Source organism: Onychostruthus taczanowskii, unplaced genomic scaffold, assembly GCF_017590055.1.
Source record: "Onychostruthus taczanowskii isolate IOZ18803 unplaced genomic scaffold, ASM1759005v1 scaffold25, whole genome shotgun sequence".
NCBI classification, from domain to species: domain Eukaryota; kingdom Metazoa; phylum Chordata; class Aves; order Passeriformes; family Passeridae; genus Onychostruthus; species Onychostruthus taczanowskii.
Genome location: NW_024499796.1, coordinates 5961619 through 5988397, shown reverse-complemented (window position 1 = coordinate 5988397; position 26779 = coordinate 5961619). Strand labels below are relative to the sequence as shown.

The following is a 26779-nucleotide window of genomic DNA, read 5'->3' as shown; positions in this document are numbered from 1 at the left end:
CTCCAGCTTCTCTGCTGCCTTAGGTTGCTTCCCTGTGGGGTTGGAAAGAAGCAGCAGCGAGCAAAATATCTGCTGCAGGGAGGAGATGCTCCTTCCATATGGAATGTGGAGTTTGGGGTGAGCATCACGACCCCCAGGACAGGAGCACTGCTCCAAAGGGCAGGAGGAGCTCTGCTGCTGGGAGGTGACACGGTGCTGTCATAGGAACGTGTTCCTGCAGTTTGTGCATGCTGCCAGCAGGATTCAGAGGGTCTTCAGATCTTCCCGTTGCCACCAGAGGGAGAAGGGCTCAGCAGCACAAGGATAAAGGAAAAGGAGGATACTGTCACCACGATTTGTCTGTAATTCATTCTGGACCGGGATAACCAGGCGGGTGTCCCCGTGAGCTGGAAAATGTGAGCTCTGTTTTGTCTTGCTGCTGTAGCAGCCTATGCTGATGACAACACAAAACTGTTCTCATTAAAATATTCTAGGGGCAAACTTCAACTTTTCATCAGTCAGCAAGTCACACATAAGTGTCAGGCTGTGGGGTCAGAAACAAGGAAGGGGGTCCAGAAAGATCCTCCCATCACCTGAGACCCGCCCTTTTGGATTCACCTGGTTGAAAACCAACTGCTTTGAGGAAGGAAACAGTTTGCAAATGTCTTTGCAATCTTCCCACACTCCCAAAGTCGTAGTGCATGGATGGAGACCAGCTGTCCTGCTGAAATTAGTACTGGTGATGGATGTGCCCTTCCAGCGAGGAAAAATGCCCCCAGTATCTCCCTCCCCCGTGGAGTGCAGACCCTGCCAGGTGAGCTGCAGCTCTCCACACTTGTCTGTCCCCTGGTTTGAGATCCCTCAGATGTCCACCAGCTCCTGGGAGCTGACTGACCATGGGTTGAGACCTTCTGCTCTAGTGGAAGATGAACTGAAGTTGGGACAGTTCAGGCAGGAAATAAGTGACATATTTCCAGCAGCCAACAGTGATGAGTCACTGGAGGAATCTGCCCTGGGATCTGTAAGTTCATCACTTCCAAGGGTCTCTTGACTCAGGGCTGGATGCTTTCCAAAGGGATGCTCTGCACTGGCCACGTGCTGAGGACACGAGGATGCTGCTTGGGTGATATTCTTTGTGCAGGAGGTTGGACAATTTGCCTTAATAATCTACAAGCCACTTACTGAATGAATAAATAATTAGCAGCAGAGGAGTTTGGCAGGGATGGTCAAGTGTGTGGGACCATGGTGGGCCTGGGGTGATGTCCAGTATGGGGAATTGCTCCTGCTGGGTGCTGCAGGGATGGTGTGGGATGAGCCTTGTTCCCCTGCAGGGACAGCTGGAATGCATTGTTTAGGGGTCCTTCCTTCCTCAACCTTGGATCCACATGTCCCAGCAGCCACTGGTGATGGGAGGGACAAAGTCTGCTGCTGGGAGGGAGCTGATCCTGGGCTCCCATGGAGCTGAGCCTCTCTGGGTCCATGGGATAGCGTGGTGGTCCCCTGGCTGTGTGGGGGATTAAGGATGGCCTGGGGGGGAGGAGGAGGTGACAGAGCCATCCTGTAAGTGACACCATGTGAGCTGGCCTGACAGGAGGCTGCTGCAAGTCAGCAGGTGAAGGCAAGTAAAAGAAACATGGGAAACCCAGGTGTCCCTTCTCCTCCCAGCTCTCCTGGAAGTCGGCAGGGCAGCAGATTTCTGCACAGGCAGCTGAATACCTGCCAATCCCTGCTCAATCCCTTGTGTTGCACCCACACCCACCCACCATTAACTTTCTCACCCTCTCTGAATGCACCATAGCATTGATCTCCACAATATCTTGGCACAATGGATTTCAAGCTTTATTTGTGCAGTGAGGACACTTTCTGCCTTGCTCTCTGATCCGTTCCTAGCAATTCCTGCCACTTGACTCGCTGCCTCAGTCTGAGCATGTGCTGGGGACAGTTTCCCCTGGGCACATCTTGACACCTCTCCACATTGCATTAAATCTGCTGCTGGATAGCTCAGCACTGTGAGCTTCTGGAGCCCTGTTTAACTTTGCTTTTTAACTTTGCTGCCTCAACTACTTGGTATCACCTTTGCCTGACCATTGATTCCTCTTGTTTTGGGTGCTCAGTGCCTGCTCTGCACCTGTGGGCCTTCACTCCCTGGAAAGTGCTCTGCATTCTGATGGTTTATTTCCACTCTTTGGGTTCTTTCAGCTCGATTTCTGTACAGAATCTGACCCTCCTTGCTGCCTCTTAATTCAATTTCTGCCCAGGCTGCTTGTCCAGGGCAGGTGGGGAAACCACAGTGGCTGGTGAGGGAAGACTCAGGTCCCTATCACATGCACTGACACGTCTCTACTCAGTAAAATATTTATTCCTCCATTATTTCACAAGAGTTGTTTTTACAAAAACCTTACAAAAATTTCCAAAACACAGACATGCAGAAGAAAAAAAAAATCCACCATGGATCTTGTTACAAGTAATTGAAATGTACAAATAGAAAGGGCGAGAGAGAGCTTAGATTACAATAATCCCTCAGTCCTGCTACCCCTCCATGGGTGCAATTTGTATCTCTTCTTGGTGAGTTCAGCATTGACTGACAAGCTGTGATAAGCTGCCAAAAGCACAGCAAAGGAGGGGCCCTAAGATTAGGAGCAAATGTTTTCAAATATATATATACATATAGATATTTAGTGAAGAAATATTTATTCCCTGCTTTTTTTAGGTTTACAGAAACAGCATCTGCAAACTATTAAATGGGTTTATTTTCATTAATGTTCTCAAAGAGGCAGTGACATTTATATCCCTGTGGTTTCATCTTGTATAACCGAAAAAAGAGCCCTGTGCTTTCCATGGGAATAGGACCCCCTGGCCCCCTCCTCCTGCCCCAAGTGGTGTTTCTCAGCGTGGATGACTTGATCCACAGTGGATCCCTCTTCCCCCTGGCCTGGCAGGTCTCTGTGCAGTGTGGGGAGCTGGCATGACAGATGGGAGGGATACCAAGCCTGGAAATACAGATGGGGGCAGAGGGTGGGTATGTGGGGTGACACTGCTCCCTGGAGGAGGTGCAGTGTCACTCAGGCTGTGCCCTCTCCCTGCCTGCCAGGTTTGAGGGGGAGAACGTAGCTGTTCCCAGCTGGGGGCTGCACTGTAGAGCAGAGAAGGCTGGAGGCAGGATGGATGGGCTGGTTAATGCCCAGGAAGAGGAGATGGATATCCCATCAGGTCTCCAACTCTGGGTGCTGGCTGAGTCCCCTCATGCTGGCATTGCCAGGGGTGCAGCTGATGGCCCTGGTGTCACAGCCACTGGGTCCCACATGCAGATGCAGTGACAGCCCCAGTGGGAATGGGAGAGGATGTCCCAGGGAGCTCTGGGGACTCAGGTGGGCACTTTGTAGCTGTGGCACTTTCAGCCTCGGTGTCACCAACCAGAGGATGTTTACCTGGAGCAGGCACCTCAGCAATTGCTCTATTTGTCCTCAGATCTATTGCTGCAGCCCCCAAACCAACCCCTTCCAGGGAAGTAGGGCTGTGTCTTCTCTGTCCAGGCCACCCCTCTGAGCTGGTGGTGTCCCCATGCTTGGCTGGTGGCTCTTTCCAGTGGGTGAGGAAAGGGTGATCTGGTTTCCAGTGGGCTTTGACCACAGGAACACCACACCTCAGCACTCTGGCTGTGGAACGGGCAGGGGAAGGTGGAGGCTGCGTCTCTCCACAGCTCAGTCCCATGGATTAGGACCAGGCTGCCCACCCCGTGTCCATCCCCTGCACCTCCCACCTTGGAACCTCGTTAGGCTGCGCAGCAGGGTGGGATGAGGGGGAAACCATTTCCTTTCTGCAAAACCAAAAAAGCCTCCCCCCATGGAGCTGCCGGCCCCAGACCCCCGAGCACATCTGCGGAGCTGCCGACGGGGAGGCTGTGCCTCCGGAAGGCGAAGCCTTCGTTGGCACGAAGCGCTGGGAGCCGCCTACTCAGCTGAAACCCAACAGCTTTTTCCAATTTTCTCATTCCCTGGGCCTGCTCAATGACCTGGGGCTCTGCAGAATCGCTGGCAAATCCACCGAGGCAGGGCAGCGGTGCCTGCCTGGGGATTGGCGACGCATCCCCAGCTCACGGGGGAGCTCACAGGCTCCGGGAGGGTCTGTTGAGGTGCTGCAGCTCTGCTTGCCCCTCTGGCAAGGGACAAAGCCCGATGCCATCAGTATAGGCAGCTCCTAAATGCAGGAAGCACAGTGCAGAGGGCTGGCCGAGACTGGCCATGGCATGGGTGAGCCATCGGCTTCCCAAAGTCCCAAACTTTGGGAAGTCCCAAACCCCACACTGTGGCTGGGGTCGCACAAAGAAACGAACACATGGATCAGCTTTGGCACACACAGTTGAGCGCCACAAGTCACAGCCTGGTGGAAAGGGGGGCCCGTGACCCTCCCACACTGTCCCTGCGGGAGGAGAAGACCCAATAACTCTTTGGCTCTCTGGGCAAGATACCCAAATTGGTCAAATCCAATAGTCCAAGATCCTTCCATGTTTGGAAGCAAATTCTTGTTCCCTTGGCAAGTCTGTTTGTCCTCAAAGAGCGCGTGGGGGGTATGTGTGTATATATAGCCGTTATTATAAGGGTGTGCGGAAAAGCAAGTTTCTCACCAAGTTCGCTCCATATGTGGCTATAATTATGTGCCACTTCGGCCTGGGACTGACTCTACCTTCAGAAGGGAAGGGAAGAGGAGAGAAGATGCTGAGACATTGGATGAGTGGCATGTGTGTTGGGCAGGCAGTGGATTTGTCCTGGAGCTCCACGCTGTATCCCGGAGGAGGCCATGGGATAGGGTTTGCCCTGCTCAGTTCACCGTCGGCACCTGGTTCTGATGGAGGCTGAACTCTTTGGCTTTGAGGCGCAGGCTGGCGATGCTGTTGGCCATGTTCACCCCTTGGGTGGGCGTTGCGGTCCCGCTGGAGCTGTAGGAGGGCACAGTGCTGCGGGGAGGGAGCAGGGAGCAATGAGGCAATGGCCCACGGAGAAGACCCCACGCCCTTTGTGGTCCTGCTGGCTTCCCAGGCCAGGCTGGCTGTTCCCTGTTGGAGATCTCTCACAAGAACAGCCAAGACTTCAGCATTTTTATGGGCTTGGATGGATGTGGGAACCCCTCAAACTATGCACCAGGAAGCCCTGCTTTGTGCTTTTGGATGTGATGGCTGAACATGAACAGCTGGGAACCAGAAGGGACCCATGCCATCTCCTGTGCCGAGATGTGGGAAGGGTCAGCACGAGGCCAAGCAAATCCCTTGCGAGGACCAGGGTGCCTGCTCCAGCCCCGAAATGCAAGGAGACAGGGAAGCCTGCTCAGTGTTGGACAGCAGATGCTCAGACAGAGTTGCAATGGTTCCCAAAGCCAAGTCAGGCGAGCTCCTTTCGGCCTCATAAAACTCCCCAAATCCCCAGCAGGGGCACAGGGCTGCATTCCTGCAGCAGTGGAGCGGTCTCTAGGCAGCCCTGCCCCGTGGCCACCTCTTCCCCAGCTCCTCCAGAGCCTCCACCTACCTGTACGGGGAGGTGCTGGTCCACGAGAGATACTCAGGGGTCAGTGCAGTGGGTCGTGGAGCCATGGGCTGCTCAATGGCTGCTTCTTGGCTGTAGGATTTGAGCAGCGACGCCGATCTGTTGGCCAGCATCGCCCTCTCGTTACGGCGGAACTTGGCCCTCCGGTTCTGGAACCACACCTGTGACGGGGGAAAGGTGGGGAGAAAGGTGGAAAGGTGGTCAGCAGGGACCCAGTGCGCACAGGGATGTCCCAGGCCTCTGTCCTGTGGGTCATGGTGATGCGCAGGATGAAACAAGGGAGGGGACAGTCCCTGCTGCTGCCTGGGCAAGGCAGAGGTGTTGTTTTGTCCCACACAAACCTGTGCTCACCTGGACTCTGGCCTCGCTGAGGTTGACCCTTCTGGCCAGCTCCTCCCGCACAAAGGCGTCGGGGTAGTGTGTCCTCTCAAAGACCCTCTCCAGAGCCTGCAGCTGGCTGCTGTTGAAGGTGGTGCGGTTCCTCCTCTGCTTCTTCTTCCTCTTGGCTGCCCCGCAGCTGGGGCTCAGGCTCTCTCCTGTGGGGAAGGAACAGAAGCCACATGAGAGCCAGACCCGTGTGAGACCCCACGACCCAGCCAAGCCCCCCTGGGGGTCTGCATGTCCTGCTCTGTGCCAGCCGTGCTCCCTCCAGGCACCTGGGGCTCTGTGGGGGTACGTGCGACCCTGTGATGCCCATGAGAATCAAAACCTGTTTTGGGACCTGCTGGAGCTTAGGGTTAACCCCAAAATTCACCAAAGCCTGTGGCGGTTTCACATCTGGCTGAAAGCATGCTGAACTGATTTTGAATACCTGTCTCAGTATGCTGGGGCCGCACTCGATCCAAACTGGAGCTCAGCTCTCGCTGAGACTTTAAGTCAGGCTTTCAGGAATGGTGATGAAAATTCAGCACCAAAACACCCCCAAGATGTGAGTCTCAGCTCCCACCTCCAGCACCCCCTGAGGCCCCAGCTGTGGCATGTCCCCAAGGTGACACAGGACTGCAGCCAAGCATCTGCTCTTCCAACCCTGCTCTTCAGAGCTCAGAACGAGCGGCACCGCGTCTCGCAGGGCTCAGCCTCCGCAGTGTTTATTTCTGGCTTTGCTGGCTCATGGAAACATGAAGCTGAGGGTGTAGTCTGGTTTCTCAGTATTGATCTTGGGCTGTCAGCCAGGCTGAGATTAATCTCCTCTTTGTCACTAATATCATAAGGTTTGGGCAATTTTGTGAAGCCTTTTTCCGAGACACCCAGTCAGTCAGCTGCCTGCAAAGGCTTCGTGGGGAGCACGACTCGCTGTCGTTCTCCCTTGTGGAGGTACTGCTTAATGGTTCTTTCTGTTAATAAAGCATCTGGATCCAATCTGTACCTACTGGTGGGAAAGCGTTCTGGAATTATTTGAAATGTTAATAATTTTATGACATTCTGATTCATGGCAGGGGTATGTTGGGGCTTTCTGCTCTATATCAGTGCAGTGGCCAGGGTGGCAGAACTCACCACCCCTGGAGTATTCTCACAAATTAAATACTTGCTAATAATATTAATCGTGATGCTTATTTAATAAGTCTAGCATTTTCAGATAATGCTTGAGCAACAAACAAAATCTACTGGAAAGGGTATTAACTCTGCTGTTTCAAGACACCATCAAGCTGTTGAGCAGGAGGAAACTTCCACGATCTTTAAGGCCAGAAAAACCTTCTTGCACCTTAACTCTGAATAATTCAAGCCATGAAACATCCAACAATAAGTTTTTCATTGGGCACACAGGATCCTAGTCCCTAGGATCCCTATGTGCCCAACTACACCCTTCTCCCAAGGCCTCTCTGCAGCCACTGGCATTTCTCTGGGTCTGTAATTGTGCTGTAGGTGCAACTTGGCCTTGTTTGACCATCAGCAATCTTTGATCTTGTATTTTGGACATGGCCTTCTTGGTTGGGTGAAGACATAATGGACAGTGCCTGAAATATGTGTGGGATTGAGACCCTTTCCCCAGCCAGGAAGCCACGGGCTGCCCTTTGCCACCAATCGTGTCTAAAGGCTCACAAATAAAATTCTCAGAATTCCCTCCAGCACTTCCTCCTGCAGCTTCAAATGTTCTGCCAGTCTCTGCTTTCCAGTTGCCCCTTTTAGTTGAACTCCTTTTTTGGTCCTGTTTTCCTTCAGCGAGCTAACGAGCTGCTGGATTAAAATACATGAAGTCCAGCCATGGTTGTCCCTGAGTTTTCTGGGAGCTTGGGACTGAAATGGGAACCATCAGGCTGGGAAAGAGCTACAGGATGTAACAGGGTGAGAGGTTTCCTTGTGGGTTTATGACCATGCCACAGGGCTTCTGGGGAAGTGGTAGATCAGGGTTTGGTTCAAAAAGTCTAGTCACAAGGGCACCCACTGCCCCTCACCAAAATGGCAATGGTTTCAACAGAACCCTGGGAAATGTATAAATAAAATTTATAAACCCCCTCTGGCTTCATCCTCAATTTAAACCTGGCTACAGGACTTTTCCATAGTCACGATCTCCCTTGCCCACTCTAATTTGGCTGAGAGAAAGGAGGAGGAGGAAAGTTTTTTGAAATAAACTCTCAATCTAGTTCTGTAGGATCTGGCCACATTTCTGGCTGGTCTTTATCTCTTCAAACCCACAGAAGGAAGAGCTAAACAGCCACAGGAGACAAGTGCTGCTGAGTGCTTCCCATAGGGGGCTGGGGTCGAGGTTTAAGACTGGAGTTGGATCAGGATTTGTCTGAGCAGCAGCAGTTCCCGGGATTTTGGAGACCTGCAAACCCTGGGCCATGCCAGCTCTGGGGCATTTTGTTCAGCCCCTATTGCTGCTTTTAAAGGAGGGACCTTGCACACCTTTTCCAGGGCATCTCTCTGTGGCAGGGAGGCAGCTCCACACACGGAGTGCCTGCCTGGATCCTCTGCTCTGCCTAGGGATGAGCCCTGGTAATGCACCAACAGCTTTTCCTCATTAGCTCAGGCACTGCAGGCTTGTGGGACCAGACAGATGCCACCCTAATTGCTGGTGGTGAGTGTCTGACAGGTTTACAGTGCACAGGCAGGCTGGATCTCCTCTATCAGAGATGCTTTAATAACCCCAAATCAGCTTCCCAAAAATGAGCATGGCTAAGTCCTCTGTGGCATCAGAGAAGGAATGGGAAGGGGGATGAGTTGGGTCCCCTGAAGACACCCTGTGCTCTCACTGCCAACAGCAGGACTTTAACCAGACCTGCTGACACCTTGATGGAGGAATTGGAAACCAGTTCCCCAGCCCGATGGGCTCCCAGGAATAAGAGTTTGTAATTGCACAAAGTTAAAACCAGCTCCCCACCATCATTGTTCTGTCCCAGAGCAGTGCTTGGGGAGGCTATGGAGAAAGCCAAACCCTTGCCTTTGTCAGGTATAATTTGGGGGTTCATTTGGGCTGAAGGGACCAGTTTGGTTGGCCAGCCCTGAGGTCAGAGGGGCTCCTGAGCCTTCCCCCCAGCCACCTTCCCTGTATTTATCTTCCACTGATTACAATTTCCGCTGAAAGGAAAAGAAATGCAGGGAAAGGGGGAAAACAGGGGGGATAACATTACTGAGTAACGAAAGATGACATGCGGGGGAGGATGGGGAGAGGGAGGCTCAGGGGCTTTGCACAGAGCAGGATGGGCCCAGTGCGCATCACAAAAAAGCCTTAAATTGCCCCAGACTGTTAGGAAAGACAGGAGACTTTTCACCCATGATGTGGATGAGTTTTGGGGTGCTGGATGTGGCCTGGGTAACCTCCAGCCTCCTCTCTGGGCTGTCCTGCCTCGGGCAGTGCTGCTCAAAAGCTGCAGAGAGCCTGGGGACAGCTCCGTGCCCTACAGATGCCATGGGGTGCTGGGAGTCACCCCCAAACCCTTCTCCCTGTGGGAGCACCAGCGCTGGCAAGCCTGGACTGTGCCACAGGGAGAACTTGGGAGCAAAAGCAACACTACCCCCAGGTCAGAGCTGTGCTGGTTCAGCTGGGCACCAACCAAGCCCCCTTCTCCACTGCTGCCTTTTCCCTCTGTGCTTCCATCAGTTTTCCACAGGAAGGACTCGGTGGGTCTCAGCCTTTGTGCTGGGCTTGCCCTTACACTGGCAGGGCCCCCAGCCTCCCACAGCTGCTGTTGAGCACTCTAAAGAGGCAATTTTCACTCGACTTCCACCAAGGCTTTGGGTTTGACTCAGGAGCTCCATTAGTGCACAGTAAATGGCCTCAGCTGTGATCCAGATCCAGCAGCACCCACAACCCCAGCAGCTCACCTGCCTGGCCCCAGAAACAAGGCAGGGATCCTCCCTGGGGAAGCCTTTTGGGGATGGGCTGTACTGCCAGCCACGCTCAGCCTCCCCTCTGGACACCCAGTTTGGGGGGTTTATTTGCAAATTACTCATCCAGAGCGTGGTGTGTGCCCAGCACCACCCTGCTACCCCAGTGCTCACTCCAGCCAGTGCCAGCCTGACTCTTCCCCAGGGGATGCTGCAAACCCACTCCCCATCAGCACCACCCCATCCTGGGACAGTTTACTGACTCCAACTCTACCACTTGGCTTTGGGGTGCAAATGCCCCCGTTTTTCAGGCCAGAAGGCAGCAAGTTCAACCTTCTCACGCAAAAAGCCCAGGCTGCATCTCCTCCAACGTGTTTCATTTTCCACTGCACCGCAGCCCCCACGGCCCCAAAACGTTTTCTGTCATTAAATTATTTCACACGTTTCATTTATTTGCTAGCAGTTTGCCAAAGACCCTTTAAGCTTTAAATTTTTCACACCCCCCCAGCCAAAATGGTCAAATCTGCTGTACCATTTACTTCCCTACTACGCCTGGAATGGCATTTTTTTCCTCCTTTTTTCTTCTCGGGTATAATTTAAGGGTTGAAATAGCCTGGAGGGAATTAGCTGTAAATTCTTCCTAAGACAAATAAATTCAGCCCTCTAAGTTTCTACGTTTTTCAAACTGTTGAGAGACATTTTGGGTTTGTTTTACTTGAAATAATGATCGTGGCATATCTGACCCTCAGGCTGCGGCCAGCTCTAGCCAAATAAATAGCTTTTATTAATTAAGGTTTATCCTTAACAAATAAAACCCCAATTTGATCTCGGCCGGCTGAATTAGCAAAAATAAACAACGGGTTCTCTGGGCACTTGATGTGGATTTAACAAATTAACGCTGGGCCTTCATCAGGGAAGCCACAGGGTGGTGGAGGTCTTTTACAGCCAAGAAATCCTTTGGAAAAACAATGTCTTTCGTTTCTCCCATGGTCTCTCTCGGTAAACATGTGCACTCCCTTCATCCCTTCCACACTCGGGGGAGCGAGGAGAGCTCCGGCGATGACGTCTGCCAGAGCTTCATGTGCAATTGTTTAACTCGCTCCTCTAAATCATGCCATGGCCAGGGAGCGTTTCCCCTCGGACTGCAGCGAGCTGGAGCAAAGCTCTGGGCTTTGGGAATTGCCCCTGTGTGGTGTGTGCCCACTCCAGCTCCGTTCTGTTCCACAGCCTTCAGCTGAGACACCCAGCCAAGGCGTGACTTGGGGGTGCCATGTGTAGGGGACCCCTCTTTCCAGCAGCCACTTCCAACACTGCCCTGCCTTGGGATGAAGTTGGGAACAGCCTGGGAGGGTTTTACCAGGGCTTTGCAGGGAGGAGGGAGAGCAGGAGGGATGATCCAGGGGCCAAAGAGAAGCTGGGCACTTGTCCCTGTTCGTGGGCACAGGAAGGGCAGGGTTTGCTGCAGAAGGGATGGTGGGAGATGCCTACACCACAACAGGTCTTTAATCTCCTCAAATCACCTTGGGAAGCCTGGGGGGCTGAGGAGCAGCCAGGAAGCTGCCCCTGCACAGCTGAGTCACCCAGGTACTGTGCCTTTCCTGCACCCACCCCTGAGCCCAGCCTGGGTGCACAGGAGCAGCACAGCGCCAGCCTGGAGGCAAAACCACATCGGTGAAACTCCCATTTTCTGCATAGTTTCACCCCATTTTCTGCACTGCTTCACCCCAGTACCCAGGGGAGAAGCTTTTGGGGCCACCAAGCCCTGCCCTCAGGATGCCAGCCCCAGCTTTACTTGGCATGATGCTGCGAGGTCCAAACCCACCCTGGGAACAGCCACGGATGTGGGGGACAGGGTGTCCCTGGGGAACAAGGGCTGTCAGCCCCTCCCCAGGCTCCCACCTCCTCATCCTCACCCACTGCCCCTCCCTGTCCCCCTCCAGCCCAGCCCCACCCTCACAAAGACCCCGGGAATGCTGAAGGCTCTGGGGAGAGGTTGGAGCTGGGGGGGTCCAAATGTGCTGAGTCCGAAGGAAACTTTCCCGGCTCAAGTGGCGTACATGAAAAATTTAAGAGAGGGGCAAGTCCCAGCTACTGGAGAAACATTACAGCAAAATGTTTCCGAGGATGTTTCACCTCATTAATTGTGAAAAAACTGAAACGCTGACACGTTTTTACAGGCTGCCAGTTTTGCTGGGGGAAAAGTGTCTCTGTTAAAAAGGAGCAGCAAAAGCCTGGACCAAGAAAGAGGCCAAGGCTGTCCCGGGGGGGCCTTAGCCTGTGCTCACTGACAGGCAGCAGCAGCCTGTTTTATGGTTATAGAGCTGCCTCTGCACCAGCCAGAAACCACCCAGCACCACAGCCTGCTACCCCCAGCCACACAGACTCACAGTTTTTGGGAAGATCCTGCCCAGCAGTGCTGCAGCGCCAGGGATGCTCCGTGCACAGCCTGCACCCCCAGAGCCCGGGAGGTTTCCCCTTGCACCCCTGAATGGTGTGTGGTGTCTGAGCACCATCACAGCACATCCAGCTAAAGCCAGAACAAACCAGGAAGGTCAGGCTGGGCCAGCAGCATCCCTGCATCCCCGTGGAGATGTGTCCAGCCCGTGCTGGTAACCCAGTGGTGGCACTGAAGCCTTTTTTCAGCTCATTATTAGTGCAGCAAATGCAATGGGAACATGATGATTAGACGGGTACTGGGAAAAGAAAGATTGTGAAAAGGAAGATCCCAATGTCATGAGACACTGCTTCCCTTAGGGAAGGTTCCAGCCCAGAATGAGCCACCAAAGTCACTGCTGAGAGCTGTGAGTGGGTTCAGAGCTGGCTCTCCATGGCTCTGGAGCAAGGGCAGCTGTGCTGCAAAACCCAGGTGCACAGGAGGGAGAAGATCAGGAAGTCACAGTGAGGAAGAAGGAAGATAAAGAAAAGAATGAGGAAGGGAAGCAGATGCTGGAGATGCCAGGTGAGGAACCAGCCAGCCCAATCTTGTGCTGTGATTTACAGAGGATGCCCTGGAAGTTGAAAGCTGCTGAAACCCACAGGGCTGCAGGCAAAGCCCTGAGGCTCTGACGTGCTCTGGAGTCCCTGAACATTCCCAGCACTTCCCACCATGCCAGAGGCTGCTACCCCAGCCAGAGGCTCCTGCACAGCCCAGCACAGCGCTCACCCAGCTGAGGCCAGGCCCCAGGAATGGTGTTTTGGCACAGCCAGCTCCTGCGTCAGCGGAAGCATTTAATGAATTAATTGCAGCCACATTCCCTGAAGGAGGAGGCAGGGTTGGTGGGATGCTGTCAAGCCTCGGGAAGGGGCTGGGGAACATCTTTGGCCACAAAGCTCTGGTGGGAGTAAGGGGAGTAGGCTGAGCAGCACAAGAAATTCCTGTCCTTTCTCCCAGGGATTTGGGATAGACGGTGCCACCGCCCACCTTTCACCTGGGCTGGGAACTGCCTGGGACAGACCTTTGGGGAAGGTGACAGGGACACATCCTGCTGCCAGGCTCACTGGCTCAGGATGCACTCCAGCCTCCTGGCCCCATCCCCAGTGCAGCCCACAGAGCCTGGCAGTGCCAGCACCCCCGAGTGCCCCAGACACAGCCCCGAGAGCCTGGCAGTGCCAGTGCCCAGCATGGACTGGCCCAGCCTCTGGCTGTGCTTCCCCACCCTCCTGGCTCCTGCACCTCGGGAGCCGGAGCCAGAGCCACTGTGGGGCCATTGTGGGGCCGTTGTGGGGCCATTGTGGGGCTCAGACTGCCTGGCAGTGCCCCGGAGGTGGCACCAGCCCAGGGCAGCCAGCCCGGACCCAAGCGCCGAGCTCACCCCTTGGGCTCGGTGCTCTGGAAGAGAAATGTTCCCTCACAGGGCTGTGCCAGCGTGGGGTGACCCCAGGCTGGCTCAGGGCTTTCAGGAGCTGCCAGGAGCATCCTGTGGGTTCACAGGAGCCCGACACAATGGGCTGTCCCGGCTCCAGAGCCACCGCTGCCTCCATTGTGTCAGCGCTCCAAGGGGACGGAGCTGCGGAGGAGCGGAGCTGGGGCAAAGCTGGGCTGCTGCTCCACGACGAGTACCCAAACTGCCCCTCAAGGAATGGCATGCTGAGGAGGAAAGGCTCCTGGAAAGTCCAGTGTCTGCTCGGATTTGCTGGGTACGGTGGCTTTGGGAGGTGAGGATCTGGCAGGGTCTGGCATCTTCCCTGCTCATGGTGCAACTCAAAGGGGTTTGCACCCCTCTGGGGTCCCTATTTTCTTGGTTGGGGCTGGGGTCACACAGAGCCTCCAAAAACATCATCACAGTGGTGCCAGTCTGGATGTCCCCTGCAAATGCCAGAGAGGGAGAGGGGGAGGCAGGACAGGTTTGGAGACGGGTGCTCCTGGCTTCACTCAGGGATGCTCCGTGAGGCTGTCAGACCAAAGGCTCCTCAGGCGGATGATTGTGGCTGCAGGGCTGGGGGTGGCAGGAGCCAAAGCCCTCCCAGCACAGCCAAGTGCCTCAGGAAAAGACAGCGTGGTGGGTTTGACTGATCCAAGCCAAGTTCCGAGCATCCCCGACCAACGGGGGAGCAGGAATTTTCATTTTGTTCTCCTGTGGATTTGCCAACCCCCACGGTGGAGGCCCAGGGACCAACAAAAGGCTCTGGCTCTCCCCCAGCCAGCACCAGCCAGGAGCCTTCCCAGCAAGGAGACATTCACTGCAGAGCCTGCTTTCATCTCCCAGCCAGGAGACCTTCCTGGGGTGGGATGAGAGCAGTGCTTGTGCTCTCCTGCCCCTCCCAGCACTGCAGCACCCTGGGGTGCTCCTGGGGACGCTGCCCCTTGGGGGTACAGCCTCCCCACTTGGCCAGCTCCTTAAAAGAGCCCAGTGGCAGCAGGGTGGTGGCCCACAGATGTGTGAACGAGCCTCAGGGAAACAGCCAGCACAGACCCTGTGGCCAAAATGCTGGGATTTGGGTCAGCCCCAGGCACCACAGCAGGGCTCTGGGCAGAGGGGACAGCCACAGTGACCCCACAGCCACTGGGATGGTGGGACAGATCTGGACCCTGCTGCCCTTCACCAGGGCTGGGCATGGCAGATGCTGCTTCCCTTCCCGTCCTGCAGACCTTTCAGGCACCATTTGGTGCACCCAAGGTGCAGCCACAGAGGTGCCAACATCGCTCACATGTGATATAACAGGTTACCTGGCTTCCCAACAGGGCACAGATGTGTAATTAATTAACACGAATGAGACTTGTGCAAGCGCTGGCCCAGGAGTAGCACTCGCTTGTCTTGCAGAGCACCACCAAAATCCTGGATTTGACTGCAAAGTGAGTTTTCCTGGGGGCTGGGGAGGGGATGGGGAGTGCCTCAGGCCATCACGGTGTTGAGAGCTCACTGGGACTTTTGCTCAGAGTTTGAAAAATAAAACTAAATCAGCCGGGGCTGCATAGCAGGAACGTTGTGTGGAGGGCTGGCTCCCAGCCAGGGACCCCTGGCATGGCAATCCCAGCCTTCCTCTCCTCCCCAGCCCCCCCAAAAAGTGGTTTTTTGAAATTTAATAGGCAAAAGCCCAAACAAGCCAGCCCCAGTGGCATCTGGCACTGAAACCCAACACCAGCCCCACGAGGTTAAAGCAGAGACCCCATTGCTTCGGGGTCATTGCCAAGGGGGGAAGGAGGCGGGCAGGGACAAGGGGGAATGATGACAATTTCCATCATGTCCCCTCCTGCTGCCCACAGCCCCAAGCCCCTTTTCTTTTGTGAGGCCAAAAGGGGTGTTTTTCACACCAGGCCAGCAAATCCCTGAGCACCCATTTGATCAGTGAGCACCAGCACCTGCTGAGAGCCCCTTCCACAACCACCAGCTGTGGACACCAGCACGTCTGGCCGGGGTGTGGGATGGGTGTGAGCCCCCTGGGAGCCCATCCCAGCCCCTGGGAGCCCACCCCAGCCCCGCTCCAGGGGTCCCTCGTGGGCCCTGCACGCTCAGACGTCCCTGAAGCCCCTGCCAGCAGCATCCCTGTCCTCCAGTCTGCTTTTCATTTGAGGTCGGTGGCCTCTCGCCAAATTTATTGTAAAACATTCATTTTAATAAGTGGCTCGTATCTTTTTTTTTTTTTTTTTTTTTTTTTTTTTTTTTTTTTTTTTTTAACCCAGCCTGGTTAACTGTTTCCAGGTTACAGCAGAACCTTGCACGGCGGGCATGGCAGGGGCAGTGGGGACAGGATCACAGTCAGGTCACTGGGGGCAGCCATTGGGAGGACAGGATGGAGACAGGAACACCAGGTCCTGCTCCTACAAAGGTCAGCAGAGCTGAGAACTCACCCTCATCCCTCCAAGCCTTCATCCCCTGCAGGTCCCCAGGGAGACCAAGCACCCTCCTGCCACACTGGGCACCCTGACACTCTCACACAGAATTAAAACTCACTGCCCAAGGGGTAGCTGGGTCATGTCAAACATGCAGAGCGCTTCCAGAAGTGGACGTTGCCTGGTAGTTTAGTTTCAACATTTGTTTTAAGTTTTATAAACCTCTAATACTAATAGAAATGCTTGAGTGTCGTTTAATTTAAACGAAAACAGTTTTTTTTAAATTTAAAAATTCCCCTGAGGTATTTACAACCCCCAAATTACAGCCATGTGGCCAGCCCAGATGAAAAAGTGAAATTGGTGAGGAAGGAGCGTGGCAGCTGCCCCAGCCCAAGCCCAGCCCAGCCCTGTAGTGGCCGTCCCCATGTCACCTGTGTCCCCTGCACAGACTCTGCTTCACACCTTTGTGGGGACAGGGGATCCATGGGTTCCCCAGCCCCATGAGCTGCCAGCCACAGCTGTCCCCAGCAGGATGGCATCTGTCTGTCTTTCCTGCCTTCCTTCTGTCCTTTTTGTCTTCTCTCTGGAGCACAGTGGGTCTGGGGACAGGAGCTGCCCATGACCCATCCTGTGCCCTCCTCAGCTGCTGCAGGACCAAGCCCTTTGCACCCCATTCTGTGCCTGGGGTCCCCTAAGTACTCCCCTGCACCCTCAGTGCTACTGCCACCCCAAAGTCACCCCTGGCAGTGTCCTGTGTGCATCCTGGGGTGCAACACAACCCCCCCACTTGACAACAGCCTGCAGGACCTGGGGTACAGCCTGATTCCCCTGAATGGCTCAGTGCCACATGCCACCCCCTGCAACGGCCTGGACAGCTTGGGGTGCTGTGGAACCCCAGCACACACACCTGGCATGGCCCTGTACATTTTGGGGTGCTGTGTAATCCCAACACACACACCTGGCAGTGCCCTGTACGGTTTGGGGGGCTGTGTAACCCCAGCACACACACCTGGCAGTGCCCTCTACATTTTGGGGTGCTGTGTAACCCCAGCACACAAACCTAGCAGTGCCTTGCACAATTTGGGGTGCTGTGTAACCCCAGCACACACACCTGGCAGTGCCCTGTACATTTTGGGGTGCTGTGGAACCCCAGCACACACACCTGGCATGGCCCTGTACGTTTGGGGTGCAGAACAATCCCCACCCCACCCCAGCCATGCCCCGCATGCCCTGGCACAATGCCAACCCCTGCCCACCTTGGGGTGCAAAGCAGCCCCTCCAAACCCACACTGCGATGCCCTGAACAGCTTGGGGTGCTCAGCACAGCTCCCCCCGATGCCCAGCCCAGCTCGGGGGGCCGTGCCCAGCCCGGCTCCGGCAGCCGAAGCCCCGGTGCCAGCGCTGCCCGGCGGGGCTGCGGCGCCCGCGGGGAGCTGCGGGCTGTGCCCCCTCCCCACGCCCCGCTGCCATGTGCTCCCCGCCGCTCCCCCGGCTCCCCTGCCATGTGCACTCCAGTTTCCTTGCGTGTGAAGCCTGCAGCCTCTCGGATTCAGTGGCTGGAAAGGATGGCGCCTCTCCACATCTGGTTCAATGCGCGAGCCTGGCGCCTGGCTTAGCCACAGTCTCCATTCAGAGACACACAGACTTTAATAGACTCATACAATTCTTCCTGATCTATCACTGCAGCCGCAGCTGAAAAGCTGCTTTATTATATGCACTCAAAGGGGGATGCGGAGGGAAGGGGAGGGGGCCGGCGGCTGGCGCTGCCGCTCGCTGAAGGCTCCCAGCCCGCCCGGCATCCCCCGGGACCTGAACTGTCCCCCCAGCCCTGCCCAGCCTCCCGGGGGCTGTTTGCCCCCCAAACCCGCAGGAAAGAGCAGCACCGCAGCCTCATTATCTCTCCTGCTCAGTTAACACCCTCCAAGCTGCCGCTTGCAGCCGCACCGTGCACGGTGCAGGGGACGAGGGGACAAGGGGGACGAGGGGACAAGGGGGACGAGGTGGCAAAGGGGACCCCGCCTGTCCCCCGATATCCCCGAGATGGTTCCACTCCCCCACGAGCTGGAGCAATCCCCCAATTCCTGCAACATCAGCATCCCATTTATCCCGAATTCCCCGAGTGAGGACCGGGAGCTGCCGGCCGGGGCTGCCCGGGAGTGCGGAGCTGCCGGCGGCGGGCACAGCGCCCCGGTGCCAGCGATGCCCAGCTGGTCCCGGTGCCGGTCCCGGTGCCGGTGCCGGTGCCGGGGCTCTCCCGGGGCAGCACCGGGCAGGGAGGCTCTGCTGAGGGATGCTGAGCACGGACAGCGCGTTTCGTCAGCCGTGGGAAGGCTGGAAAACATCGCCCGCGGTCATGCGTCCCTCGGGCAAAGGCAAACATCGGGAATGCCTCAAGGGCGAGGGGAGGAAATTTTTTGTGTTAGTTCTCGGAAATTTAGGGTTGTGCTGTGAAAAACAAGTAGTTTGGTAGTTTTGGGGCAGTCCTGCTCAACAGGCATCGGAAAACCGCCTTGAAAGCTCAAGTCAGGCCTTTCTCCCCAAAACTTTGCTGTTCCCATCCTCCCTGACCCTTCTGGGCATCACCAAGACCAGGCAGGGGGTGGCTGCCTCTGCCACCACACTTCCACTCTGTTCCCAGTCGCTGTTTCCAGGCAGGAAAAACCTGATCAGCATTAACCCTGGTCTAAATGCTCGCTCAGCCCAGCCATAACCCACTGCCCCAGCATTTTAAAGGATGCCCTGACCCAGTTCCCTGGCTCAGGGATTCCATCCTGGAACGATAACTCCCTCCAGCTTCTGCTGGTGCTGCAGGGAGGGAATGAGATGCCAGTGTGGGGACACCAAGCCTCTGGCAATCCCAAAGCACCCCTGTCCCATCCTGCTTCAAACTCATCCCTTCAGCTCAGTGATTTCACTGCTCTGGGGAAAGAATTCCCCCCTGGCTGGAGGAAATCAGCCTTGGGTGCAGGGGTGATCAGCTCCACTCCCTGGGACAGAGGAGGGTTTCTAACACACAGCCTCAAAGCCCCAAATCATTTCATCAGCCTCCCAGCTACAGACACACGCCCAGGCTCTCTTAAAATGCTGATTCGTTGAAATTCACCCATCTTGGCTGCACAGAGTCGAAATTTCATATTTTTCCTGTGAATCAGCCCCATTCCCTGAAATAACAGCCCAAAAGAGAGGGGAAATAGTCTCGCACTGAGCTGTTCCTGGTCGAGTGAGACACAACAGCCCAGGGGGGGACAGGCAAGGTGTCCCTGCACCCCAGCACCCTCCTGGGCTGGGCATGGCTGTGCCAGGGGAGTCTGAGCTGCTGCTGGGGACTAAAGCACATCAGTGGGTGCTGCCAGGGCTCCCAGGGAAGTGGAACAAAACCTTGTGTCCCCACAACATGCAGGACCACTCCAGTGCCCCCTCTGGACACTGTCACGCCATGATTCTCCCTGCTGGAAAGTGTTTCAGAAGGAGCATCCCCCACAGCAACGCCTGCCAAAACCCAGCTCACTGGGGGTGCTGAGCAGAGAAAAATCCCAGCAATGAGAAGGGGAGAAAAGCGATTTTCCTGGCCCAGCCAAGGCTGCTGCAGCTCTGGCTCCCCCAGCCAGAGGGTTCCCATCTCCCCAGGTCCTGAGTTGGGGTTTTTTTCTCTTTACCCTCTGGCAGCAGCTCTCCCAGCACAGAAGTGAGCACGTGTGGGGACCCTGCAGAGCCCTGCAGGAACGTGCTGGTATGTGTTTCCCCGTGCCCTGGGGAGGGCTCAGCGTGGGCAGGGCAACTTTCTGGGGCCCCTCTCTAGCCCAGAGCCCCAGGGCAGGGAGCCTGGAGCCCAGGTGGGAGTGTTCAGCTCATCTCAGGGCAAATTTTCCCCAAATCAGAGCCCTGGTGTCAGTAAGAGCCTGACATCAGCTCAGGGAACAGGGAAGAGCAGGATGGTGACCCAGTGTCACCACGGGAGGAGCAGGAGGGTGCCTGGATGTCACTGGGGGAGGAGTGGGATGGTGAGTGTGTGTCACCCTTCAGGGCTGGGGGGCACAGGGAAGCACAGAGAGGTGGTACCAGGGTGAACCCCAGGCCAGGAGCTCCACGAGACCTGGGGTCTCTTCCAGCTGTGACCCCAGCCCTGCCTGTGCCTGGCAGTGATTTGTGCTGCTCTGGCTGCTTCTGCAGGGTGCTGCATTCAGCCCTTTATCCTGCTCGTGCCACGGCAAAGCAGCACTCCCACCCCACAGCACTTTCTGGGCAGATGAGACCTTCCTCTTGTCCAGGGCAGGGCACCATGTGCAGGACAGTGGTCCTGTGGCAGAGACACGTCACCACGGGAGGATCAGGAGGGTGCCTGGATGTCACTGGGGGAGGAGTGGGATGGTGAGTGTGTGTCACCCTTCAGGGCTGGGGGGCACAGGGAAGCACAGAGAGGTGGTACCAGGGTGAACCCCAGGCCAGGAGCTCCACGAGACCTGGGGTCTCTTCCAGCTGTGACCCCAGCCCTGCCTGTGCCTGGCAGTGATTTGTGCTGCTCTGGCTGCTTCTGCAGGGTGCTGCATTCAGCCCTTTATCCTGCTCGTGCCACGGCAAAGCAGCACTCCCACCCCACAGCAGTTTCTGGGCAGATGAGACCTGAGGAATCAACTTCCTCTTGTCCAGGGCAGGGCACCATGTGCAGGACAGTGGTCCTGTGGCAGAGACACAGGACAAGAACCACAGTGAGGGTGTCCCAGTTAGGGAGGGGAAGCCTGGCTGCAGAACACTGCAGGCTGGGGCTGTCCCCTGTCCATCAGCCTGGGGTGTACAGCATGGATCCCTCCTCACAGCCCCCTTATCCTGACTGGGATATGCTGGGCTCCCTGTCAGTGGCTGGAAACCTCTGGGGGAGCTGGGACCTGTCAGGCCCTCCATCCATCCATCCATCCATCCATCCATCCATCCATCCATCCATCATCCATCCATCCATCCATCCATCCATCCATCCATCCATCCATCCTCGCAGGAAGCAAAAACAAATGTGGAGGGCTGGGAGGTGGCCAGGGTGGGAGCTCCCACAGGGATTGATTGGTGTTTACTGACTAATTGCTGCTGGATGCTGCACTGGGCACCTGCCAGCACACACACTGGACAAGCACTGTCCCCTCCCCTGGGGCCATCCTGCTTCAGCAGCCCCAAGGGCACTGCTGAAAAACCCCCTGTCCTGAGGGTGCAGCCCTCAGAGCCCTCCAGGCAGGGGATGTCCCAGGCAGGGATGTCCCAGGCAGGGGATGTCCTCAGGTAGGGGCTGGGGACAGGGTGATGTGTCACTGAGAGCAAGGACGGCTCCTGTCCTGGTGCCACCCCCAGGCTGGGCTGGCCTTACAAGGACAGAGAGGATTCACCTCCCCCTCTGTTTCAGCTGTCACCATTCCCAGCTCTGCCAGCAGGGACTGTCCCCAGCAAGGGCCCTGCAGATCTGCCAGTCTGGGAGGGCAGCCAGCCCCCAGCTGGGGCTGTTTTGGGGAGCACTGGGGGATGATGGGTGCTGTAAATCCTGCACCCAGCCCTACTGCCCCTCTCCAGTGTATCCCATCCCCATCCCACGTGCCGTGGCAAGCACCATTGTGCCACCCCGAGCAGCAGGGACCTCTCCTTGGAGAGCTGAGCCACATCCATCAGACAATTCCCAAAGCCTTCCTCCTCTCCACAGGGGCTGTGTGGGGTCTCTACACACTGCCTGTCCCTGGTCAGGCATCCAGAAACCAGGGAAAGCCTCTCAGCCTGGAGGGTGCCCAGCAGTTTTGGGGCTGTGGAAAGCAGATGGGTGCTGGAGAGAGAGGTCTGGTGGGTCTGGGGTTACAGGGCAGGGGTGTCTCAGCTGTGTCCCTGTGCCCATGGCCCAACCTCACTGAGCCAGGCACAGGAGATCAGCCAGGAGTTAATGACACTGAGTTTAACCGTGGCTGAGCCATCTCTGTGCACAATGTCCCCAAAGGCACGTCCCCAAAGGCACATCCTGGCCGTGGTGTTACAGAGCTGCCTCCTGCCAGCACAGCCACAGAGGCCAAGGTGTCCCCAAGCTGTGCCCTTGGCTGATGGGGACAAGTGGCATTTGGGAAGGCAGAGCAGCATAGCCAAACCTTGTCTTGTGAGCCAGGGCCACCACAGTCCCTGGATGGGGACACCACAGGGACATCACCTGCGATGGCTCTGCTCAAGGAAGGTACTCAAGCCCTGGGAGGAGTTTGGGGCTACCTGGGGCAATCAGCCACCACTTTAACCCCAGGACCAAGTCCCCTTTCCTCTCTGATACCAGGTCCCTGTCCCTGCCTCTCCTCTCCCTTTTCAGCTGCTCTGGTTTACATAATTAAAGCAAATTTGTTGTAACAACATCTTAATGCCCTCTGCCCCTTTGGGTGCTGCTTCTCCTCTCTTCTCCTCACCACTGCTCTGCTCAGCATCCTCACAGCCCCAGAACAGGTCAGAGGGTCCCAGGGGATGAGGAAGGGGCTCAGGCACTGTTCTAAAATGGGATGTCCAGGGGCCACCACACCTCCCCATCCCACTGCCAGGTCCCAGTGCCTGTAGCCAAATAAATGATCAATGCATGCCTGCCCCATGCCAAAAAATCCCCCTGGAGGGGCCACAGCTCAGCTGTGACAAAAGTGACTCTTTCTGAGTTTTCAGCCCCAAAGCAGTGCCGGAGCCAGTGCACGACTCCCTCTCCCATCCCCAGGCGGCACCAAAAGTAAGTTCATTGTTTGAAAAGCCATCAGTCAAGGCTTGCTGGCTAAAATTACCCTCCTGCTTTATCATCTTGAGAACATTAAGGGCTGTTGTTAACAGATGTTTCGCGTTACACATTATTTGTTAGTCTAATGAAAGGAGGTGAACAAGCTTTCAAGACCTCAGAAGTTGTGCCGAAGGTTTTCCATGGGAGGCTGTTGCACCACTCCAGGGGAGAATGAAGATGAAGATGAGGGTGTGAATGAGCACTCACCACCCTGTTGACTTTTCCTTGCTCTTGCCTGGCTTGTGGGATTTCTGATTTTTGGGTGTCATGAGAGCAATGTGTTACACAGATATTTGTATTCACCGTCCTAGGAGGATGGGTGCACTCAGGGCCAGTTTGGGGCTGTGGCCAAGGCAGGGGCTGAGCAGGGGCTGGAGAGGGAGCTGGGCATGGCTTTGGTCCTCAAAAGCCTCCCAGGTGCCAGCAGAAAGGGATGAGCCAGCCCTGCAAGGGGCTCCTGGAGAGGAGGTGTGCCAAGGACCTTGGACACGGGGCTGCCTCCAGCCACCCTCCCCAGCAGGCAGGGCTGTGGGGGGGTGAGGTCAGGAGGGGCTGAATCCCCTTCTGCAGAGAATAAATCCCTGAGCTTCTCTGGCTGTGCCAGCCTCGGGAATGGAAACCTCTCCCTGCAGCTTCCCTGGGGAAGGGGAGGGGGTTTTTTTGGGGTTGGAGCCTGCTGGCACAGCTTGGGGCTGCCTAAAGATCCTTGTGCCAGCTCTGCCAGCGCAGCCCCGGTGAGCCCTGCCTGCTGCAGGGTCCCACAGCTCCACAGCAGGTTCAGGGCTGCTCTTCCTCCAACCCAGCAGCACAAAGCCCCCGAGGGCTCCTGCCTGGAGCTCAGAGCCACATCCTGCAGAGATGCAGGGGCACCTTGGCCACTTGTGCTCATAAAAAAAACACTGCCACCAGCTGCGGGGCTCCAAAGCTGCCTCTGGCAGAAAATCCCCAGGATGGTGAAGAGGAAGATGAGAGAAAATGCTGAGAGGCTGTTTTATTTCAGGATGCCAGTAAAAGATAAGGTTACCAGTAAAAGTTCCTTTGCTGTCATCGCAGATCTGGAGCAAAAGGCTGATGCTCACAAAGGCAGGACTGGTGTTTCAAGTCTTCCCATCTCAATTTAGGCAATTGCATCCCAGTTTGGGCAGTGGCAGCAGGTGAGGGTCTCAGAGGTCCAGCTTTGCATGCACACAGGTTCTTGTCTCTGTTTCCTTGTTCTCTTCTTGCCCACTGCTCTCAACTCCCAGGTATTTTTCAACACCAGAAATGCTTCAGCTGCTGGTCAGCCAGTCAGAGCATTCCAGATGCTGATGGTGTCTCCATCCATGCAAGCTTGCCAGAACAGGTGCTAATGGGAAAGATCTCACAAGGGCCAGCACTGCTGGGATCTGCAGACCAAACCCCAGGGCCCCTGCCTGGGGGGAATGGGTTTTTAGGGTGAAGAACAGGTTTGTGGTGATCATGCAGCCTTGCTCTGTTTTTTTGCACCACGCTGGGTCCACGCTGAGTTCTCTGGGTGCATTAGGAGCGCAGGTTCAGGGCTGTTGTTTCTCTGCTGTTTTGCAAACAGCCCTGTGAAACTCCTGCAGACTGGGTTTCCCAAAGCTGTGCTGATCCCACATGGAATACTGTCCCCCTACAGACCCACAGGCAGGAGAAACCCTCCCCACAGCCCCACAGCCACTGCCAAAACTACAAACAAAACCCAAGGGAAAGGGAGGGAGGGTGGAAAACACCACTGAAAATACCAGATACCATCCCAAACAGCAGCGCCCAGCCCTCAGCAGCGCGAGCAGAGGCAGGCTGGGGGCTCAGTGGGGCTGTCCATGAAGGGAAGAGGTTGTGCAGAGAATGAGTTGTGGGTCGGAGAAAGATGCTTCAGACCTGCACGCTGGGCAGGAGCCACGGGAGGGGGCAGAGAGAGCACCGGGGGGACTGAAGGGACTGAGCCCCTTCAGCAGCACAGATTCCCGGGCGGGCTGTGCACCTCGGCAGGGCTGTCAGCACCCAGGGCTGTAGAAAACAAACCTGGGGCAGCACAGCCCAGCCGGGAGACAGCTCTGGGGAATGGCACCAGGCCGGGAGGGCACCTGGCCCGGGCTCTGGGCATGGCAGGGCTCTGCCTCCCTCTGTCACCTCAGCGTCCCGAGGGGACACCGGGCTCCGGGGGGCTCCGGGGACCGTCGGCTGCCCCGGCACTGTGGCCTTGCTCCAAGAACGGGGCGATCCCTCCTCACCCCCGCCCCAGGACCGGAGCGGGGATGCGCGGGACCGGCGGAGCGGCGCGGAGGGAGAGATGCGAGCGGGATTGTCCCGTTCAAAACGCGCCTCCGGCCCGGACCGAGCGCCATGAAGCCGAGCCCGGGTCGGTCCCGCTCTCCTCTCGCGGCCCCGGCTCTGTCCCCACTGATGCCGGAGAGGCGCAGCTGCGGCCGCCGGGACGAGCCCCGCTGTGTCCCGGTCCCCACGGCCCCGCCGGGACGAGCCCCGCTGTGTCCCGGTCCCCACGGCCCCGCCGGGTCGCCCCCGCTCCCCGCGCCCGGAAACCGAGACCGGGAGCCCCGGGGGACATGGGGACCCCGCAGGCCGCGCAGCCCCGGCACGGACCGACTTCCCGGGAGCGTCCCGGACCCGACACCTCCGGTGGCGGCGAGGAGGCGGCCGGTGAGGGGTCCCTGTGCCCCCTGTCCCGTTGCGGGGTCCCTTCCTCACGGTGCGGGGTCCCTCTGCCCCAGCCGTCGGGGAGTCGGCACCTCGCAGCTCGCCTCCCCCCGCTCCCCCAGTTCTCCCCACCCCGCCGCGGGGGGACACCGACCCCCTTTGTCCGGGGTGCCCGCTCCGCGGCAGGGCAGGGGGACACGGCGGGGACACCCCATCCCCAAAGCTGCCCCATCCCCGGGAGCCCATCCCGCCCGGCGGGACTCACCGTCCTGGGGCGCTGCCTCGCTGCCGCTGCTGCCTCCCGACGGCTCCGGGATGGCCTTGCCGCCACCGGCGGGCGGGGGACCGGCCGCGGGGGTCCCGTTCATACCGGCCGCCACCTCCTCCAGGTCGAGGAGGTGGCTGACGCTGAAGTTTTTCCGGCTTTGAGCGTTTTCGGGCGGCTCCGGGCCGCGCACGGCGCCGGGGGCGAACGGCTTGTCCATGGCAAAGGCTGGCGCCGAGTCCATGGCTCCCACCCCCAGCCCGCAGCCCAGCCCGAGGTGCCGGGCCGCTCCCCGGCCCCCTTCCCCACCAAAAGAGAAAAAATTAAAATAATTATAATTTTTTTTTTTTTTAAATAAGGGGGGGAAAAAATCACGGCTGCCCTGAGTCCGGCTCCCTCCCCAGCCCCTGTTCCGCCTTGTGCTGACGTCTGGGGAAAAAACCACGCTCCCAGCCCAAACTTTCTTCCCCTGCTCTTTGCTCTGGAGCTGTTCAAACAAACGCCCCTGCTCTGAGCCGAGCGGGGCGGCCCATCGCCCCCCCGGCCCTGCGACCTGCCCCCCTGCCAGGGACCGAGCCCCGCCGGCAGCCAAGCCGCGGAAAGGGGGGCAGAGAGCGGGGCAGAGAGGGGGGCAGAGCCGCTTCCCCCCCTCCTTCTCTCCCCCCCTTATCCCATCCGCATCACCCCCCCAGCCCTGCTTTAAGTGCTTCTATCAACAAGTGTAAGTGGCTGCGCTCCGTGGGGAGGGATGGGGTGGGCTGGGAGAGGGGCTGGGGGGAGAGGTGACCCGCAGGTTAGCGGGGGACACGGCCCCCCTCCACCTCCAAGCACCCCCCTCCTCCGGTCCCCATCAACCCCGCAGCAAGGTCACCTCTCCTGGGAAAAGCCTGGCTCTCTCGCCTTAATGAGATAATTACGTCCTGCACCACAGTTAAAAACTCATAGGCTGCTTCCCTTGGGGTTAGAAAGAAACCTCCCTAATGAAAACCAGCCACCGGGAAAAAGGAGTTTTTCCTCTTTAAAAATCTATATATTTATAT

The 26779-nt window shown here is 56.9% G+C and overlaps 1 protein-coding gene across 1 annotated transcript; it reads right to left on the bottom strand.

The window, feature by feature from the left end:
• Positions 1-24: 24 nt before the first annotated feature.
• PRRX2 (paired related homeobox 2) lies at positions 25-26027 on the bottom strand. Its single transcript, XM_041406821.1, has 4 exons — positions 25740-26027; positions 5868-6052; positions 5499-5677; positions 25-4933 (listed from the first exon to the last, which is right to left on the bottom strand). Exons 1-4 carry the CDS (start codon positions 25981-25983, stop codon positions 4798-4800), a joined length of 744 nt encoding a protein of 247 aa, XP_041262755.1. The 5' UTR covers positions 25984-26027; the 3' UTR covers positions 25-4797.
• Positions 26028-26779: the final 752 nt, after the last annotated feature.